The 20,968-nt window shown below is 40.2% G+C and overlaps 1 protein-coding gene across 5 annotated transcripts in view; it reads left to right on the top strand.

The window, feature by feature from the left end:
• ALK (ALK receptor tyrosine kinase) overlaps positions 1-20,968 on the top strand; it is a 317,234-nt gene that overhangs the window by 196,369 nt on the left and 99,897 nt on the right. For all 5 annotated transcript variants that reach the window (XR_010612843.1, XR_010612847.1, XR_010612844.1 and 2 more), the window contains one exon: positions 10,279-10,406. Coding sequence is in view for 1 of the 5 variants with exons in the window: in XM_065679710.1 (XP_065535782.1) it covers positions 10,279-10,406 (128 nt within the window). In the remaining 4 variants the exon portion in view is untranslated. The remainder of the gene's footprint in view (positions 1-10,278; positions 10,407-20,968) is intronic.

Genomic DNA, 20,968 nt, shown 5'->3' with positions numbered 1-20,968 from the left:
GTGGTCTTTCTGACTTCTGACGTGCCATTTGCTCTGACAAGTAGATGCTAGCCTCCCAAGTTCCAGTTCTTTGAGCACGCTGACCAGGTGATAGTTCTGTTAAGAACCAAGAGAGTGACTGTCTTTCTTTATTCAAAGTTGAGCCATACAATGCAAAGGCCCTTTCCCCAACAGGGTGACTCTTAGAATACCTGCTTTGTAAGCAGTAATGGACACAACCTTTCTTCATTCCAAGCCTCATCTTTCCCCATTCAGGTGCTTCCTAAATGTTTGAAGGAAGCAAATTAAATTGGAAGTTGGTTGTCAAAAAGTCCATCGTTCTTCTTCATCCTTGCAATTTCCTCTCATATCACCACTCCCTTATGTATAGACACTCCTTGCTTATGTACAGGCATCTTCTGTATTGCACAGTTTTATGGGAGATATTTATTTTTTGTATTTTTCATTATGTTTGATTTAGAGGGTAGATGTAGATGAGACATTAGGAAGAAATTCTTCCCTGTGAGGGTGCTGAGGCGGGGGCACAGGGTGCCCAGAGAAGCTGTGGCTGCCCCATCCCTGGCAGTGTTCAAGGCCAGGTTGGACGGGGCTTGGAGCAACCTGGTCTAGTGGAAGGTGTCCCTGCCCATGGCAGGGGTTTGGAACTGAGAGAGCTTTAAGATTCCTTCCAACCCAAACAATTTCATGATTCTGATTTTTGCACTGCCTATAGCTCACCCCATACCCAACGCAGTCATAGGCTTACCTCTGCGCTGTAGGCAAACACAGTGAACAGTTGTAGTTATGGTGATATTTGCTGAGGATTACCTGCCAGCCTTTCTGGTTTCTGGGAATCTTTGAAATCCAGTCAGGCAATTTTTTTTTCTAGCCAGACAGCATTATATGGGGTTTGATTTTAGGAACCTCTCACAGGAGGTTTAGGACTGTCTTATAGTGGGCAGAAATGCTTGGAAGTAGATGTCTTGTAAATCCTTCTGAACCTTATGATCCAGACAGTCCTTTATCTAGTCCTTAATCTTCTTTCGAATATACTGATACCTTATTTTGAAGTCTAGGTTATTAAAGCCGCTAGATAATTGCAACATATCCCTAAAGAATACAGAGTTATGCTTAAAGAGAACAGCTGTTCTCTTGAGTAAATCCTTCCCTCTCATCTGCTCTTTCAGCCTTTGAACCTAAAATACTTGATTATTTTTTTTTTTTCCACCATGTAGATGGTGAGCAGTGCAATAGTTGTACTTCCCTTTAGCCGTGCTGTGAAGAGCCATTGCTGAGTGCTGAGGTAAAAATCCCACTTTAATTGGTCTCCAGACATGGCTATTGAGAACTCGGTTCCTGGAGAACACGTTGCCACTACTGTTCCTTTTGAAAAGACAGCCTGTGTTTCTGAAGCCTTCCCTGTACTTGGCTGTAATTAAGATTAGATTTTTTACTTTCAGCATTCAAGTAAAGAATGAAAGCTGCTCTCTGGCACACCTAAGCAGTGCCACATGTTGGGCTGAAAAGATGAAATTTCCTTTTGAACCTCAAAGACAATTAAATAACTCCCAAAGCACAAAATTTAATTACCCTCATCAGAAGCAGCATGATGCAGTGGATTAGGACATAGGAATAAGAATCAGGAAACTTTATCCTTGATCCTAGTTCTACCATCTAGTTATTGACTAGATGAGTCATACAACCTTCCTGTGCCTCCTTTTGACCCACCTGAAAAATGAGGTGTTTGATTTCTTTGCTAAAGGGCTGTGAGGTCTGTAGAAGCATCTAAAGATGTAATGGTTTCTGTGGATGTGAAGCATTCATGGGATTGCCTTGGCTTACATGCTGCCAGCAGTTATTGCAATTTGGTTTCGTACAGTGAAACCTCATTTTTTGGCAGTGCTAGTTCCATTAAAGGAAGTGTAATCAAGCTTATCTGCAAACAGGGAGAGGACTACAAGAGGAGGTGACACTAAAGAGCCATTGTGAATCAGAAAAGTATGCTGAGCTATTCTTTTCACATCAGTTCTGATGCCACACTGTGGATAAGGTTACTAATTGTAGCATCCCAGGAGTGCCTCTAAGCATGAACTTTCTCAAGAGGTGGAAGGAAGTTCCACTTTGCATGGTTTACCTGGAGAACAGAAAGGAGAGTCTCGTGCTAGGTGAACATATTCCTCTGTGAAAGTTGTTCAGCTCTACTGTATTTTCATTTGCAGTAGTCTCTTAGCCCTGCCATTTTTAGTGGGTTATGTTCTAGTGCAAAGGTGCCAGATTACTCTGTTGGAAAGACTCTTGCCCTCCACCATAATACATAATTTCATTGTCTTTGAATCCCTCTGCAGTTCTGTGCTCTTTCCTCCAAGGTCTCTGTATTAGATTCCATTAAAAGGTGGAGAAGAGATTCAGAGCAGCCCTGCAGAGAAGGACTTGGTGGTTTGGTCAATGAGAAACTTAACATGAGCTGGCTTCAGTGTGCGCTCGCAGCCCAGAAAGCCAACCGTATCCTGGGCTGCATCAAAAGGAGCGTGACCAGCAGGTCGAAGGAGGTGATCCTGCCCCTCTACTCTGCTCTTGTGAGACCTCACCTGGAGTATTGTGTGCAGTTCTGGTGTCCTCAACGTAAAAAGGACATGGAACTGCTGGAACAAGTCCAGAGGAGGGCCATGAGGTTTATCAGGGGACTGGAGCACCTCCCGTATGAAGACAGGCTGAGGAAGTTAGGGCTGTTGAGCCTGGAGAAGAGAAGGCTGCCTGGAGACCTCATAGCAGCCTTCCAGTACCTGAAGGGGGCCTATAGGGATGCTGGGGAGGGACTCTTCATTAGGGACTGTAGTGATAGGACAAGGGGTAACGGGTTAAAACTTAAACAGGGGAAGTTTAGATTGGATATAAGGAGGAAGTCCTTTACTGTAAGGGTGGTGAGGCACTGGAATGGGTTGCCCAGGGAGGTTGTGAATGCTCCATCCCTGGCAGTGTTCAAGGCCAGGTTGGACAGAGCCTTGGGTGGGATGGTTTAGTGTGAGGTGTCCCGGCCCATGGCAGGGGTGTTGGAAGTAGATGATCTTGAGGTCCTTTCCAACCCTAACTATTCTATGATTCTCATTTGTGATCACAAGAACTAGATTTAATTGCTGATTCAACTCTTTACAGCACTCAAATGTATGTCTTCACATTTTCAAAGGAGGGAATTTACTTTAACCAGGTTAGTAAAGCCAAATCTTCGTAATAGTGATTTTTCAAAGTGACACTCAGGAAGTAGTTACCAAAAAAAGTTAACATTTTAAACTCTCTGAAAGTTAACAGGAAAAATAGGTATTTGGTTTTTCTTGGTAGGTTTTATATTCTGCCATTTAAATAAATTTGCCCATGTAGAGTAGTTGTGTTGTCTTACAGTATGCTCTAAATATAGGATGAGATTCTGTTATCAATGCAAATTTTCATTGTTACTTAAGAGTAAGTGTAACAGAATAATATCCTTTATGGGCTACTTGTGTCTCATTGAAACCTAAAGCAGTTTCTGCCATATTGTGATATAGAATCATAGGATCAACAAGGTTGGAAAAGACTTTTAATATCATCCAGTCCAACCATTCCCCAGCACTGCTAAGCCACCATTAACCCATGTCACTGAGGGCCTCATCTACACAGTTTGTGAACACTTCCAGGGACAGTGACTCCACCACTGCCCTGGGCAGCCTGTTCCAATGCCTGACTGCCCTTTGGGGAAGAAATTGTTCCCAATATCCAGTCAAAACCTCCCTTGGCACAGCTTGAGGCTGTTCCCTCTTGTCTTATCACTTGTTCCCTGGGACAAGAGACCTGCCACCTTCTGGCTCCATCTCCCAGTTTGTCCAGTTCAAAGTAGAGCAGCTGCGCAAAAGAGCCCAGTGTTGCAATCTTAAAAGATGGGTAGAGTTAGCTTCCTTCCAAGCATGTGTGAGGCCATGTCATTGCAGTTTGAAGCCCAGATTTTGTTAGTCTCCTGTTCCAGGGAAGGAACAGACACACCGTGCCTGACTCATTGGTCAGACCTAGCAGAATTGCAGAGTATTTTCTATGGGCAGTGGTGGTGTTATTAATTTTATCTTGGAAGCATTAAAAGAGTGAAAGGAAAGGAAATAATTACAATTATTTAATCTTTATAGTGTGAGGAAAGGGCAGAGAAGCATTCTTGGAACCAGTCACAGGAATGTTAAAGGTCTGCTCAAATGACACTAATAAAGGTCTTAACTGTATTTAACCTATCACTAACTGTTCTGTCTTGCTTATGCAAAAGGCCATAGAGAAGGGTACAAAGACCGCTGGCATTAAATCAATAGGAGAAAATGTGTACCATTTTTCTTCCTCTTATTAACTAGGATGAGGCATGAGCAAGAGCGTTTACACTGCAGGTTTGCACATCAAGAATTATCCCCTTAATGCTAAGTAATCTCTTGCATTAAAATACAGTACTTTTATTTGTTACCATTTTAGAAGGTAGATCTTTCTCAAGACTGTATCATCATGTGTCAAGTTCAGGCTCTGATGTCTTTTAAGTAATTTTAAAATCGGTAAATGGATATTAATTCAAAGTTGATGATTAAAATTAATTGCAAGACAGTGTATTGTATTGTTTAAACTAATGAGAAGAATTTACACAGCCTCATGGGTCATTTTGTTTTCTCCTTCTGTCTCTTAGAATTGTATGGGCTTCTTGAAAGCATTTTTTTCATTTGCTTTTTGCTGCAGCCTGAAAAGGTCTGGTCTGCTTCTTCCTTTTTGCAGTGCCCATTGATTGCTGAAGGAAAAAAAGTCCGGAGCAGTATGGAGGCGAGATTAAAACCTCTTATAAACTCCTATATAACAGTGCAGTGAGTGGCATGCGAGATGGAGAAAGTTACATTCTTTCATCAATTCATCTAGTAAAGGGGAAAAATTCTCTTTTAGATTCCTACTGATAGTTTTTAATTCTGCCCTTAACAAGGTTTCATTCTCAAAAATCAGCTTCTAATTTTTTCCCTACCTTTATCGGGTCGCAGGTGGATTTTGATGTGAAATACTCTGATGCAGCTGCTGTTATTGCTATTTAAGTTTGTTATTCCCCAAAGATTGCTGAATCTTTTACCAAAGAGATAAAACTAAGTTCTTGTCAAGATAGATTGTGCTTTCCTCCCAGGCATACCATGATAAGTTTTGGTAACAATAGGAGTGTTTTAGATGGGAGAGAGCCTGGACCTGGAGAAATAAAATTACACAGTAACTCAAGTTAGGTATGAGAAGTCTATTAAATTCCACAGGGTTTTTTTCTGTGGCAAGTGGAGATGAGAGAGCAAAATGCAGCTTGCATTTGGAGAGCTTTTTTCTTAAGGAGAGGAGATAGTTTGAAGTTCGTTTCTTCCCTCAGCCTCCTATTAATAGCTGCTGGGAGTGCACATGCTGAATTGTGACCCAGGAGGGGCCATGCAGCTCTCCATTTCCCATGCCACAGCTCAAATGCATTTTGGCCTCATTTACTATATCCAAGACAACAGGATTTTAAGTTTGCTTCTTTGGTTTTTAATAATTGTTTCCATCCTCTTCTCATACATCAAAGACTTTTCCTTTCGAATTGGCCTCTAAATGTGAGAAAGCAGTGGCTTGATCCAAGCTAGGCTGGGATAATGTTCTGGGTGAAACTTAACTTATGCCTAGGGGCTGGTGCAAACCTACAGTGCACTGTACTGTAGGTGGCAACACAGGTGATGAGGCTGGCTGATAGCAAGGAACTTAATTCTACCTTCCAGATGTAGATAGATGTCACAAAAATGGTTGCTGTACATGGGATGTCAAGTCCCAAATCTTGCTGGAATTGAATGCTTTGAAACCTCTCTTTAGCAGGATGAAAGAGCACCCTGTGAGTATGTGTGTGTTAATTGGATTCAAAATCACTTATCCATGAAGACAGACAAATGCAGGGTGCAAGTGTTCTGGGTTGAGATTTTACTTGTGAGTTCTAGCAGTTAATTAGTGCTGGCTTTACCCAGAGGAGCATGCAAAATGGTATCTAATGCATTAGTGTATTGATTAGAATTAATCAGGAATGTGTTCCTCCTGGAGCTGCACATTGCAGGAACAACCAAAGAGTATCTGAACTATAAATATCTCTTGGAAATTAAATTTCCATGCAAACTGGACTATGGCTTCTGAAACTGGATAACTACATGTGAAATAGAAGCCAGGTAGCAAAACCTGGTACCTGGCAAATTGATTCATGGACGGGCGGTTTAAGAAAGGTTAAGTTACAGAGAAGTGCTCTGGTTTGCTCGGGATCTAACACATAACCCTTGCACGGCTGTGCAAGGCCCATTGTGGAGAAAAACAGTGTTCAGGTCTGTCAGATGCATTTCCTCTTTTGGAGAAAACCAATACAGCCTTGTAAGACAAACTCTGGGTGTTGCTTAGGCTTTCTTTTAAGCAACAAATTGTCTCTAGATAATATACCCAGGTCTGAACTTTTCTAGAGTTTGTAAGTACTTGGATCTAGGATTTTGAGCTGCTCTGTCACTGAAGACCACAGTGTTATTAGCTTCTGTCCGAATCTCATTATACTGCAGATTAAAGACATCTGAGCCGACTTCTTTCTTACTGTAACTTCAGTGAAGGTCCTGTTGGGTGGATCTGGCTTGCTGTATCAAGACACTGAGCAGTGCCTAAACAATGCAGTATAACATGTTGCTGTACATCATAAAGGTTTAAATTAAAATGTTAAACTGTGGTCTTTTTTATTGCTTGAGGCAGTATCTAGAGTGATTATCATGGTCATTATAGCTAGTGCTGTGTTAAAAAAAGGTTTTGCTGTTGAAGGCTGTGTCAAGATGATAGCTACGCGTGCAGTAACTGGTGACTTTGCCCTTGCAGTTGTCAATTTACCAGGCTGATTCATCACTCTGTAGAGTGCTTGGAGGTTATGCAGAGGATAACAGGAGCAATCTGTTATCTGCTGTAATTTGCTTTTGGGACCCATGTTTCACAGAATTGCAAAATAGTCGAGGTTTGAAGGAACCTCTGAGATTGACTAGGCCAGCTTCCCTGCTCAGTGCAGGGTGAACTAAAACAGGTTACCCAGAACCATATCACGTTTCGAGTATCTCCAAGCATTCCAGATGTGTCTCCCCAGTGCTGAATGGAGAGGAAGAATCATCCCCGTGCAGCCCAGGAACTTATTTTCCTTCCTTGCCACTGGGGACATATTGCTAGCTCATGTTCAGCATTTGTCCACCGGGACCCATGAGTCTTGCAAAGGCACTTTCCAGGCTGTGCTGGTAAATGGGGTGGATCCTTCCCAGAGGCAGCACTTTGCATTTCCCTTTGTTGAACTTTATGAGGCTCCTGTTGGCCCAGATTTCCAGCCTGTCAAGGCCTCTCTCAGTGGCAGCCCAACTGTCCTGTGTATCAAATACTCCTCCCAGTTTGGCTGGAAGCTTGCTGATGCTGCAGTCTGTGCCATTATCCAGGTCATTAATGAGGACAGAAGACATTATTGGCCCCACTTTTGGCCCAGAGATCTACCACTAGTGATTGTCAGAGGTATACCACTAGTGACTGGCCTCCAGCTGGACTTCATACCACTGATGATAATCCTCTAAGCCTGGCAGTTTAGCTAGTTTTCAGTTCACCTCACTGTCCACTCCCATAGTCTGTACTTCCATCATTTTCTCACTGAGGATAGGGTGGGAGACAGCACTGAAAACATTGCTAAAGTCAAAATAAGCAACATCCACTGCTCCCCTCATTAACCAAGCCAATCTTCTTGGCATAGAAAGCTATGAGATTGGTTAAGTATGATTTATGAAGAGGTTCTACGTGTAATATTTCCCTGAATATCTCAAAAGATAAAAAAAACACTGAAGTGATTGCAAAAACATTTTCTAAAATTAGATTTGTAACATGTAGGCCTCTGATACAAATTTAATAAAGCTACTACTACTTAACATCTAAGGCATATCTGTTATGCTGAAGTAGGTCTTGCTGCTGCCAGGTAGCCTTCACTATGGGTCTGTTAAATACAGGATATTATATGGGAAGGTCTGGAGATCAGAGACCCTGTTCTGCCACAAAATGACAGCAGGATTGACTCCCATCCAAATTTGCCTGTGGGTCTCTACTACCCAGTGGCTATTTTTAATGTTCCTGATAAATCCACCAGTTAGCATAATCTTTAGTTTATTTATTTTTGTGTCTCTGAAGAAAGAGGCTGATAGTTGGGATTTCTTTTCACATGAATCTTTGACTCTCAGACAGCCTATTGTAGAAATTTGTACCACAAAATGTGAGTGTATTTTGTAATGAATCTGGACTTGAGTGAGTCTGCTTTTTCCAATCATGCATTGTGGTGATATAAAATACCTGCCTGGCAACCACTCTGGGAGTTAATAAAGTTTCTGTGGTAAACTATGAGAGGCCTGAGAATTTCAAACTAAAGTTATTGCACCAGTAACTCAGAAAAGCAATTCTTAAAACTTCTGGCACATTTATCCAGAGGGTTAGCAGTAGCGCAGAAATGGAAATCATTGTTGAGAGCCACAGCGCACTTGGAATTAAAATCCATCAGTCTTCCGAAGCTGAGGAGAACGATTTTCATGACATACAGATGCTTCTGTATTTCATAATCAAAATTAAATCTAGGGTGGATTTCTACTCTATTTGTAGGGAAATTCAAATCCTCTAATCCCTATAATATGCCTAACTTGAGATGACATGAAAAGAAATAACACACACAGAAGCTAGGCATTTAAAGTACTCTCAGTGCTTTACTTTATTTCATTGCAGTAACAGCAGATTTATCTAGTGGGGAAGGAGGACAGAAAGAGAGTGAGAATGCCAACATCCCCTTCCGTAAGCAGGAACCTTGAGCATAGAAGTCCGAAGATGAGATGTGGGAATGAAAATAACTGTAAACAAAAAATGAAACTTAGCATTCTAGTTTCACTTTTCTTGCTGAAAAAGGAGGGAGGAAGAAACCAAGTAAATCGTTAAAAAGCAGTGTTTGTTTTCGAGTTGCAAGTTGAAATGTGTTACCTGTTGGCAGGGTCTTTAAGCAGCTCCTGCTGAGGGCTTTTCTGCAGGTCCTTAACATACCTGTTGGCAGCTTCCTTGCCTGCTGGGAAATTTGGCCGGTTCAGCGGGTTATAATGACACTGTTGTGTCCCTGATGAGATAAACATGGAGCAAAGTATTCTAGCAGGTAGCAGTATAGGATCTGCTATTTGGGATTGATTCATGCTTGTAGCACACACAAGTGATGGTTGGTTGGTGCAGATGTCATTCACATATGTTGTTGTAGATCCTTTCAGAAGTGTGTCTTAACCTGATAACATCCAGATCTTGACATACTTTTGGAAAAAGAGGTTGTTGTTATGGATGCCAGATAAACTGTGTAGTTTCTTGTATTCAGAACATCTGTTACAGTGGGTTCCTTTCCCCAAGAAAAATGTGTTCTTGTGCACACCCCATGTATAAGCACAAACCCATAAAGCACGGGATGATGTCTTCTCATGTCTCAGAGTAAATCGCGCTCTTAGAGACTTCTTGTTCTCATTTACTCTTGGCAGCAAGCAGGCTAAGTTGAAACACTTGGAGCATTGATGTCAGTCTCCAGGGTTGCTAATCCTAATCCAGTTCCTTAGGTCCTTAATTAACATGGTAGGACTTTGTTTGTTTGGGAGCCATGGGGGAGGAGGAGGAGATGAGAGGAGGAGAAGTGGCATGTTGTAGTTATAGTGCTTCATGCAGGTGTGGACATTCCAGCCAGCTGCATGAGAAGCAAAGCATGTTACCTCAACCAGCCGCACGGTGGTGGGAATTACAGCTATTGTGTAAGCCCTGGAAGGCTGGTTTATTGCCTGAGCGATTAAGAAACTTCACCGGTGAGAAGCAGGAGTGATATTTAGAGGGGATGTGCATGTGCAGTGCAGATTCCACAGCTTGCTTCGCAAAGAAAGCAAAGAAAGTTAGGCTTCTTTTAAACAGCAGGCAGACATCTGTGGGAAATCTGAGAGCGTGGAAGTGTGACAGAAGAAAGCAATAAGCTACTGTTTAGCTGGGTTTTCCACACCTCAACTTGGTGAAACTCTTGGTGCTTAGAAGCTCGCTGTTGCAAAATCCATGGGAGGCAAAGGCCCTGACCATGGAGCACCGTGAGGGGAGTGAGAGTTGTGGTAGGAAGCATGCTGTGACTAGTTCTGTGTGGAGCTGCAGCTCTGGGGGATGTGGTCCCTGTAAAGTAGCCTTTCTTACCGCTCTTCTTTGTTCTTTCCTCTCACTGTATGGTGAAACCAGATGGGTGCTGCTTCAAAGGAGAGTTGGACATCTAGAGAAACCATTTCGGATCTCAGTGGAGTATGTTGCTCATGGGAACAAGAGCATAGCGGCTGTAGATTCCTTTGCGATGGAGAACTGCAGTACAGGTAACGTAGAGTATTTTATTGCTTCTAGCTCACAGTCTTTTGATGCCTTTCTGAAGAGGAGCATGATTCCTGGCTGTTAGAGAACCTTCACAGAATTAAGGCTTCTTTTCAAATCAACTGATTGTGATGGCTTTTGACCTTCCTGATAACAAATTTCAGGGTTGTGTTTTTAAACAGTGGTGGAAAACATGATTCTAATAAATGTTTCTTTGGCCATGTTCCAAAGCAGTTATTGCTGAGTAACCCCTAATAGCTCAATGTAGTGCATGGAATTTTAATAATGGGCAACCTTAGTGGGGGTTACTTCTTTAAATACAAGCTCCATTATCAATTCAAGTATGTAAATGTAATGCTTCATGCCAGAAACAGCTGCATTTTAGTTTTGCCAGCTTTATGGAGCTTGTGAATCCTACTGAAATCTTTAGGTGGAGTGTCAGTGAAGAATATTATTACTTACAGCACTTAACACATTACATTTTGTCCATTTTATTTATTTGGAGTTCTGCTGAGCTGAGATGTATATCCTCCTTTTCAGTCTGTGTGGGACAGGGAAATATGCTGGAGAATGTGTTATTTTGGTTATTTACATTGCTGTCCCCAAAAGTCAATTGTATTAAGGAGTTCGTTGCACTGTCCATACATAAAGGCGATCCCTAAGCTCCAACAAGGAATAGCCTGACATTGTGTGGAAAGCACAAGGCATGTCAGACAGGAAGAACCTGTTCTGCTGCTGATGTACAGAGCGCATCTTGGTAGCTCTCTAAGGCTGACAAGAAAGTATTTCAGCTCCCCAGAACAAAAAAGTAAATGAGACAGAAATCATTCAAATCCACAGTGCTTTGGAAATTCATTGCAACAAATTTTATAGCAGACTGTGGGAGGTATTCAGCTCCCATGAAGGTACAGGGATTCTTCTCGGGGGAACACTTGAAGGAGAGCCATAAGTGATGGACAGCCGAGTGACAGGATAATGTTAGCTGAGTGAGCTCATACCAATACTGGGCACTGCTCTGCAGATGACAGATGTCGGTTGCTGAGGCTATTAAGACATATTGTGAGCAAAAGAACAAATCTTCCATTTTGTCTACAGATTTGTAACAATTGGCTACTCCCCTGCTCTGCTTACAGGACACAGTATATGGCTAGCATCACCAGGGAATAAAACCACTTGTTCCTTTTTCAGTGGGTTGATACCACTAAGCGTTTTACACCCGGCTGAAGATGTGGTGCTGTGTCATTCTACAAGAACAAAAGTGGTGATGAGCAGCCAAGGGCAGCACCTTAGACTTAGAGAAAATAAGGAAAGCAATAAGGAAATATTAATTTAGATCTAATTTTTCTGTGGCTATTAGAAGCTTTCAGGCAGCTTAGCTATTTTGATACCTTCATGTCACTAAAACACCTAAAGCATGCGAGAACTTCGGAAAGAAACATCTGAGAAACAGTAAGAAGCCTACAGCCTAATTTTTCTAAGCCTTTTGAAGACCATAGACACAGTTTAAAAATAAATTAAGGTACCTAGAAAGGAAAATAAGCTGTCGTTTCTGTAGGTGGATACAGGTTTGGATCTAAATTAGATGGCAACAGGAGCTTGAAGAAGGTAGAAGTTTGATGTTGGGATTTGCTTTTGAGCATTGGAAATTCCATTTTTTGAATTCTTTAATCCCGGAAAGGTGAGGGTTTTATTGCACTTGAACTGGAAAAGAAAAATTCAGGTACTGATAAAATTCTGAACTCTAAATCTAAGAATTCTAGATTCATATCCCATCTAACTGAAAATTGTTGAGTTGAAACATAACTATCATTTCAGTGTCTTAATTGTGCTCCATATTTCCCTTTCTTCATTCAATTATGCAGCAGATTAGAAAATCCAAGTGATCTGTCGTTTGGATATCTTCATTTTTCCCAATTCCCATTATATAATGCTTCTTGATTGGCCTAGCTTGATAGAAAAAAGGAAAGCCCTTACACATTGAGGGGTTTCCTTTGGTTTTGATTGGTTATGTGGGTTGGGGTTTTTGATTAGGTTTTTTTGGGTTTGGGCTTTTTTTTTGGGGGGGGGGGGGGCTGAGGGTTGGGTTTTTGTTTTGTTTCCGTTTTTTATGCTCAGGTTAGGCAAAAAGTTTATTCGCTGCATTTTTTTATCATTGCTGTAGCTCATCACCAACGTTCTTGCCATGCACTCTGTCCTCTGGCTTTAATTCTTTTAGGGCTTGTTAGCCTTTGACATGTGTAAGTGCTTTTGGTTTTATTGCAGAAAGTTCCTGAGCCCTAGGATTAGATTCTGATCCGAAAGCCCCTTCAGTCAATAGAAAGGCTGCTTGGAACTTTATAGGTTTTGGATCAGGACAGTTAAACAGGTAGCATTAACCAGCATCCTACAGCCAATTGACTTTCAATTACTGTCTTAAATGTGAAACAGATTGTGTTTGTCAGTGTGTAAAACCTAAACTATTGATTATCTAATTTTCTTTCTTACAACTTAAGTAAGTGCAGTATCGAAAGCAAAAAAAAGAATAAATAAAAAATAATAATTGCAGAGAAGTAATATATTAATTTAATAATGCAAGTTAAGAATTTGTTCCTTCTGCAAGTAAAGTAATTATTATGGTGTCATTTGATAGGTGATGGTAATTTCTAGTAATAAAAATAGAGTTCATTTCCTAAGTAATGTATTGACTTATTAATGCTATTTAATGGGTTTCCTACTGATTTTTTTACTGCAGTTGTAAATGAATTAATTTGCTAACTTATTTCCAAAGGTCTTAATTAAAGTACTTGGTAGTAAGCACAAGCAAACGACAAGACATTGTTTTACTTAGCAGTGTTTGATTTACCAGTTTGAAGTAACTTTTAAAGTAAGGGGCAAGGAGATCAAATGTTTCTAAAATGTATTAAAGGTTTAATGATGCTCTGAGGCTGTTAAAAGCAGTTATTTCAGACATTCAGCCTGTCCAGGAGGAAGCACTTAGCATTCAAGTTTTCAACCTCAGTAAGCAACATAAAAAACCTATTTATTTTGGAGAGGACGAGGCGGTGTAGTGTTGATTAAGTTAATTGTTCTGTCTACTCAGCAATAGCATTTTTCAGTAGCTACTGAAAGTACATAGAAACACACTCATCGCCTTCAGAGTTGGTAAATAGTTAGTTCTGTAATGATCTCATGGTTGTACATATGCAGATTCCTGAAAGTTGAAATTAAGGTTGTACTAATAGCAAAATCCTTGATCCAAAGGAGAAGACCTCTCAAGAAAGGAAGAATTTTGAAGAATTGAAGGTGATTTTGCTGGAAAAAGGTAGTGAGGGAAGAGTACAAATATGGACTTGCAACATACATGAAGAAATATGAGCAACTGTTAGGTAGAATTTTTCATGATTCTGTTGGATAAATCATCTAGCAACAGATTTATGACTGAACTGCAGGAAATCAATAAGGGCTTTCTCCAGACGGGATTACTTACGTATGTGAATCATTACAGAAATCACGTTTTTGTGTATTCGGACAAAACCTGAATATATATCATTTTGGTTTTCCCACATAGGCTCACTTTCTGCAGTTTGTCTTATAAATTAATTTGCTGACAGGATGTTGTGGTTAGCTGAACTTAACAAAATACCAGTGAGGCCCTTTTCAAAATGAATTCTTGATGCTTCCTACTGGAAAATTGCCTGGAAAAGTTAACATCTTTGGAACCAAAAGCAGAAATAATACCAGTGTATCTAATAGAAACATAGAAGAACCCAGGCTGGAAAGGAGCTCAAATGATCTGCTTGTAGGATAGGGAGCCTAAGTGAGGTTATCTGGCACCCTGACCCACTACATCTTGAAAACCTCCAGTAATGGGGACTCTACCACATCTCTGGGGATGTTCTAGTGATTGTTCTCACGGGTTTCTGATTGAAGTCCCACATGACACAAAACTAATTTAGACATTAACAATTAATAATTTATAAAGAATTTTATGTAACTTTTAAGAAAGTTTCACTTGAGTAAGATTGCAAGATGTTTCCAGAAGATTTATGAAACAGCTACCTTAATGGTGTTGATAATTTTTAATTATTAATTATTTGCTTAGTTGTAATTATGGGACATTGGAGAGAAGACATATCCCTTCAGTGGAACCAACAGTGTCATCTTACATGGTCTGGAGATCCAGCACTGCCCAGAAATTCAGGGGATCAGGTGAACCCAGCAATGAACACAGTCAGTATTGTGCCTTTCTTATAAAACTGAAAAATGGACATGATTAACAGAAAGAAGGTAGTCATAAATTACAGAAGTAGTTGTCTCTATTTGAGGTTTAGGACCAACATTCGCCTTAATACTTACTTGGTCTATCCAGGTCATTTCTGTGCATAGGAAGCTGGAAAATTTCCTTTGGCATTCCTGCCATGGTTAAAGAGCTTACAAAGCCAGAGGATAGATCCAGAATTAATTGAAGTCAGTGGGAGTTATTCAGTATGTTTGGATTAAATCCTGATTATCCTTCATTTGAAAAAAATAAATATATAAATGAGGCAGATTGGCAGCATTTTCCTTGGAGTGGCCTGTGCTATTTATACAGTTCCACTGAGCTGGTTTTCCCGTGGAGTTAATTTCAGTAAGTAGGCATTTGGAAAAGCCTTACTATTTTAAGAATATTTGCCTCCAAATTCTTTGGCAACCACCTTTCTCCCCATTCACCTTTGCTCTCCCATGAAGTATGACTGATTACTCTGACTTCAGGTTGTGTGCCAGAAAACCATCCCTAACTGATAGTGTTTTAATCCTCTAGGTACCTTGTGTTGGAGGAAAAAAAAGCTGCTTCACAGATGAGTGTGGTGGCTGTAGGGAAGTTAAATCATTTTAAGATAGTTCCAAAGTGAAAGTTAGTTCACTTGTGGTTTGTGCCCATTTAAGTAGAATAAATTTAATGCGCTTGTTATGGGGCTTATCTTTGTTTTCATTTTTCATTTCATCTTTTTCAAATTAAGTTATAGTAACACTAGGAATAAAAAATTAAGCAAATTTAGTCTTAATATTGCTTCAAGAAAAGGCACACTAACTCAATTAGTGGTAGAGTAGCTTCTTACAGTAATGAATTAGTGATTATGCATTTCTGTTGCTGACTGCGAGCGCCTACTTTTTGCGGAGCCAAATTTAGACAGTGATGGTTTTGTTAAATAATCTATTTAGAGCATTAGTGTACTCACTAAAAGCAGGGGGAGGGGGGAAATGAACCCAAATATCTAGAGCATTTGGTTTTCATAGGTCTGTCATGTATGTTGGTGAGTGGGACTTAGTGCTCTGTTGTTTTATTTAGTAATCTAGTGATGGTATATGTGGGGTTTTTAAGATATGAAGAGGGGAGTTACAAAGAAATCTTTTAGACGGTGGAACAACGCTTATAATTTGGTCTTTGAAACTGATGCCTTCATCCAGAAAGTGGAAAGGCTGGATGGAATCTGCCACAGCAGGACCCAGTGTGGGTGTTTCTTAGACAATCTTGCCAGAGTGGGCAGGTTCATCTAATTCTAATTGAAAAAAGGTTAGGTGATTTGGGTTAAGAAAGAGCTTTGAGAACTCTCAGCCTTGAAAATCCAAAGCTTTAATAACCAAGCAAGAAGGGCCTACTCAAAGGAGGTACTGGAAACTGTTGAGAGACACTGAAAATCCCTCAGTTCCCCTGCAAATGTTGGCAGTTGTGGGTCTTAAGTACTTTTTAACACCTTGAAGAATTGGCCAATACATTATCTTTTTAATGCTTTATATGATTTTTATCCTGACCTTCTCCCTTAATTAAGGCTTATTTCAACAGGGGAACCATTGATTCAGTGAAAGAAAATGAACTCTGTAATCTGCTTTCCCCAAATTGAACTTATTTTTATTACTATTAATTGCTGCCACTTCGTGCTTGTGATGTTTTAACTGCTTTGATTTATTGAAACAATCATAGCATTCACTATTATCACTTGAGAAATGGGGAGGACAATGATGATTTGCAGATGACCCAATGATTTTAAACCAGTATTACTCCAGATTCAAAGATTTATGCAAGCTGATTCCATTGTGTAAGTAGATGACAGTCTTATCTCTCCCTTTTCCTTTCCATAATAAACCCCTATATTTCAAAAGACTGCTGCCCTGGAACAAAGGGTGTGCGGAACCTTGATTTTGCTCTGAGTTTTGTTTTATATAGATCCATGAATGTCCGTGTTAGCTGTAGGAAAGGGTTTTAATTTAAACAGGACTTATGTTTGAAGATGTTAAGACCTGGCTGTGCAACTTGATTCATGCTTGTGGAGAATGACAATGGTCTTTGAGAAGAGGTGAAAGACAGCAGGGAACCTTGGAAAGTTAGAACAGAAGAGGGAGATGATCAAGCAAAAAGGGTAGGAGTCAGACGGCACGAGCAAAGGAATAAATCAGAGAGAGAGATGAGGAAAGGAGAGATGGTGCTAAACCAGTAACACTGGAAACAAATGACAGGATATCAGGCAGGAATAATTGGTCTAGATAGTAGAAGTGATTAAAGCACTTGACAAGTTAGAAAGGAATTGGAATAAACACTTACAATCCAATTAATTAACTAGAGCAATCAAACTTAATCAGATAGCCACTCAGTCACCAAGACTGAACTATCTAGAGGGATAATTTGTTGAACTGGCAAAGAAACCAAGTAGGACTGAGGGAAATTAAGTGAATTGTGAAAACTGAATGAAATGCAAAAGGATTGATAATTAACATCTAAACTTACCAAATGCAAAGGTAAGTATGTGGGATGTTCAGGTAGTCCCTTTTTCTGGCATGACTCAGCAGAGCCTGAGAAGGGCACCAGTGAGCAAAGTAGAAGATGAAGAGTAAGAATAAAATGATGGAACAAGGAGGAAAGAAAATTTTCTCTCTGTGCTTCCAGGTTGTAGAAGATTAAATAATGACAGAAGCAAGAACCTTATTTTTCTAAAAGCCTGTGTAAGTGTCATACCAACACTGGTTCTGAGCCACCAATGCTCTTCAGTGGTGCAACGCATAAAAGACTGAGGACAGGTAGAACTCCTCTTTCTTTACCACAGTGAAGTGTTCTTTAGAGTTTGGCTCAGGGCATTTCTATACCTCGGGGCTTATTTTGTGCAGTATTCAGATTCAGCTTGTTCTCTGTGTCTGAGAGGTCTCATTGCACATCTGCCTCAGTCTTGCTATAAGACCCAGTCCAGTTCTTCTCTTTCCTTGTCCCAAACCTTCCTCTTTTCTGTCTCAGGGAGCTCTGCTTGCTTTGTCATGCTGTTTTGTTTGTGCATGGTCTCCTGCAGCCTTACTTAGCAGACACTGCAGCAAACCACAGGCATTGCTTAATAATTCTGCACTGTGTGTACCATGGGAGAGGTGTGGTACATTGGTGTCAGCAGTGATGGACACAGTGAAGTAGATGCTCTGCAACAGAACAGCTGAAACCAAAAAGCCTTGACCTTGTAATTCCAAATCAAATGTATAATACATAAATAGAAATACCATACACCCGATGCACTGATTTTTCCCTGAAAAATTTAAGAATCTGTAACAGGGTACCAGATTTTTTTGAAAAGGGGTGCATGCCCTTTCAAAAATTGAGACTTTTTTAATGCTGTATTTGGAAGCTCACAACCAGTAGCTGCGCATCAGAATCTCAGCCAGGATCATTAAACCTGTATGTGGAGATCCTTGTACTTTGAAGTCATGAAAAACATGGGGAAAGAGAGGAACTTTGAAAAGCTGCCAAGGGACTTAGGAGCACAAATTAATGGGAATCACGCTCCTTAGTCCCCCAGGAGTTTTCAAAAATGCCATCATTACTGAATTGCACTGAGGATGTGAGGATGAGAAAGGGCAGACTGTGCACCGTGCTTCCACGGAGGCAGTTTTATGGAGTACCTCCATAAATGAGGCATACAGGGCTTTTATGAATTGAGCCTTTGAAAGCCCTGCTAGTAACGCATATTGATCCTGAAGTCACACACGGATGATAAGGTATTAAATTACAGTCAGGTTTTATTGCATGAAAGAAATTTTAAGAATACCTTTTCCCCCCATTTCTTTAAATGATTGCCAGCTGAAGTGCTGAAGTTTTGTACAACTGGGAGATGGCAAGCACTTAAATGAGTCAGCTGGATTCTGGGTCCAGTCCCACACTGAAGTCTATTGTTCATGGGGCATGATTGATGAAGCATCAGCAGATTTGTAAGCAAAATAAGAGGTTCGAAAATGTTTTTCAGATCTACAAGGAAATATAATTTAGTCAGCTCTCACAGAGAGATTTATCATGTTCCAAAAATAATATCAGTGCTGGATTTCTTATTTGATGTGAATAGAGATGAACAAAGCTATTATTTTGATACACAACAACTTTGAGGGTTGAGAGGCAGTCTGTCTGGTTCTGTGAGATGGTGGGTTGTGGCATACTGGAATCTAAGCTGTTTTGATTGATTTATGTGAGCCACAATCAAGAGTAAATGATTCTGTGGAGACTACAGCAGAATATTCCATACACTTACACCTAATTTATGTACTGGATTTTTAAGATGTCATTTAGAGCTGTAAGCAACAACTGCATAAACCCAGCATCATGTTACACAGTACCAAAAAACCCTGTTAATATGAAAAGGATCTCAATGTTTCTATAATATTATCAGACTATAGAAAGTCGACATTGACTCTTTAAGCATCTCATGGCATTACGGTGTATGTACATGTCGTTATAAATGTATGTTAGTGAAACCATAACAAAAAAAGTAAGCAGTTCAAGATCAGAAACACTAAGTGTAAAGTTTGGGCAATCGTATTAATTCGTCAGGCACTTTTGTTGTACTCATCCGTAACAAAACAGCAGTAAAGTGACTCACCTGTCTAAAACAATTGCCAAGTGGCTTAGACAGCAAAGTAATGGAAGTATTTACTGAATGCAAGCTATTTCCTTAAGTAGAGGAAGTGAGTAACATTGAAGTTACTTGAGCGGAGCTTCTGGTAGTAAAACTTGTGAAGCACATTGCACATCATCCTGTTTATTGTTGGAGCTTGAACTACGTGTATCAGTTGAAGATCTGCCCCTATATGGTTATCAAAGCTTTTGGAAAAAAAGGAGGAGCCAAACAAGACAAATGACTGATTTGGACTTCACTTTGTGTCATTGCTGGGCTCTTCAGGGCCAACAGAAGAGTTTGGTTTGGAAAACAGATGAGTTGGGTTTAAGTTAGAGCTTTTCTTTCATTGTAGGTAAAGGAGGCTGGACGCTTCGTGTTTGCAATGATACATGTTACTATAAAGCTACATTGATTTTTTTTTTTTTTAATTGGATTGCAAAGTACACTTTTTACAAAGTGTATTTTTCTAAAAATATAACTTAAAACTGATTAAGAAAAATTATAAATGAAAATAAGTTTCCTTATTGTTATGTTGGAAAAAAAGTTCACCCCAGGAGATGTTTGAACTGGTCATCTTTGCACAGAGTTCTTTGCAGTGGTCTTCTGTGCTTCTGGTGTTTTTCTTCTATGTCCTTCTAATTTCATCTTTGGAGTACCTCCAGCTTCCTCTGCTCCCAAGTGAAATCAGGCAATTTCTCTCATTTGGACAAGCCTATTCCCTAAAGGGAAAGCCCTTTAGTTGTAAAACATTCCTCCCTATCTAATCTCAACATGAATCTTTAGGGCAATAATTTATCCGTTGTAAGTTTAGATTGTAACAAATATGCTTCGTTTTAATTGTTGATTTGTGGAATGTGGGCTTATTTGTGACTTCACGTGGCTCCCCTTAAATGATAATAAATGTGCTTCTATTTGCTGCTTCTGTTACTAGCAGTTCCAGGCATAGTAGCAGTGTCTGTAATGCATTACAGTTGCCTTTCTCAAGTACAATAGCTGTTAGAGCATTTTCTGGTTTTGGGGTTTTTTTTTTTTGACTTTTCGAGTAAACAGTTTATTTCTTTCCTGGACGATTAAGGTAACTGCTGAAATGAAACTAAAGTGTCATGACCAGGCAGGATGCCACCAAATGGAAGTCAGTCAAGCAAAATAACTCCTCCTGCCCTCCAAGCCCAGAGTGTCGCTGTTCTGTAAATACTACAGAGGAGATTATTACTGCTTCCACTTACTTGTATTGCTATACCATTTCAGAGCAGTCATCGCAGAGGAGTCTGGTCTGTGCTGTGCACTACGTACAGGCAAAGGAGAAAGAAATGAGGTGGTGAATTCCTTACCACAGAGGCAAGCAGCAACAGAAGAGTTAAGATGAGCAAGGCCTTTTGGCTGGGCTGTAGTGAATGAGCATTAGATTAGCTGACATGTGGGGTAGAACTAGTTGGGAGGAAATGGGAACAATTTTAAGTAGCCCTTTCATCAATCCCAGAAACAAGAGAGAAGTAGTGAGTGAACAGAAGGAGGCCATTTGTGGCAGCAGCAGTAACCAGCAGGCTACTGGTGCATCTCTGACATGTTTAAGTTGAGAGATTTGACTGATGAAACAGGAAAGCCTAGCCTTGCTGTCAGCTTTGAGTTTTTAGTTAATGCTGGACATTGCCAAAGCTGAGACCATGTTGGTATAGTTGTGTGCTCTC

This window comes from Lathamus discolor, chromosome 5, assembly GCF_037157495.1.
Source record: "Lathamus discolor isolate bLatDis1 chromosome 5, bLatDis1.hap1, whole genome shotgun sequence".
Classification (NCBI taxonomy): domain Eukaryota; kingdom Metazoa; phylum Chordata; class Aves; order Psittaciformes; family Psittacidae; genus Lathamus; species Lathamus discolor.
The sequence above is the reverse complement of the archived record's forward strand: the minus strand, read 5'-3'. Positions and strand labels throughout refer to the sequence as shown.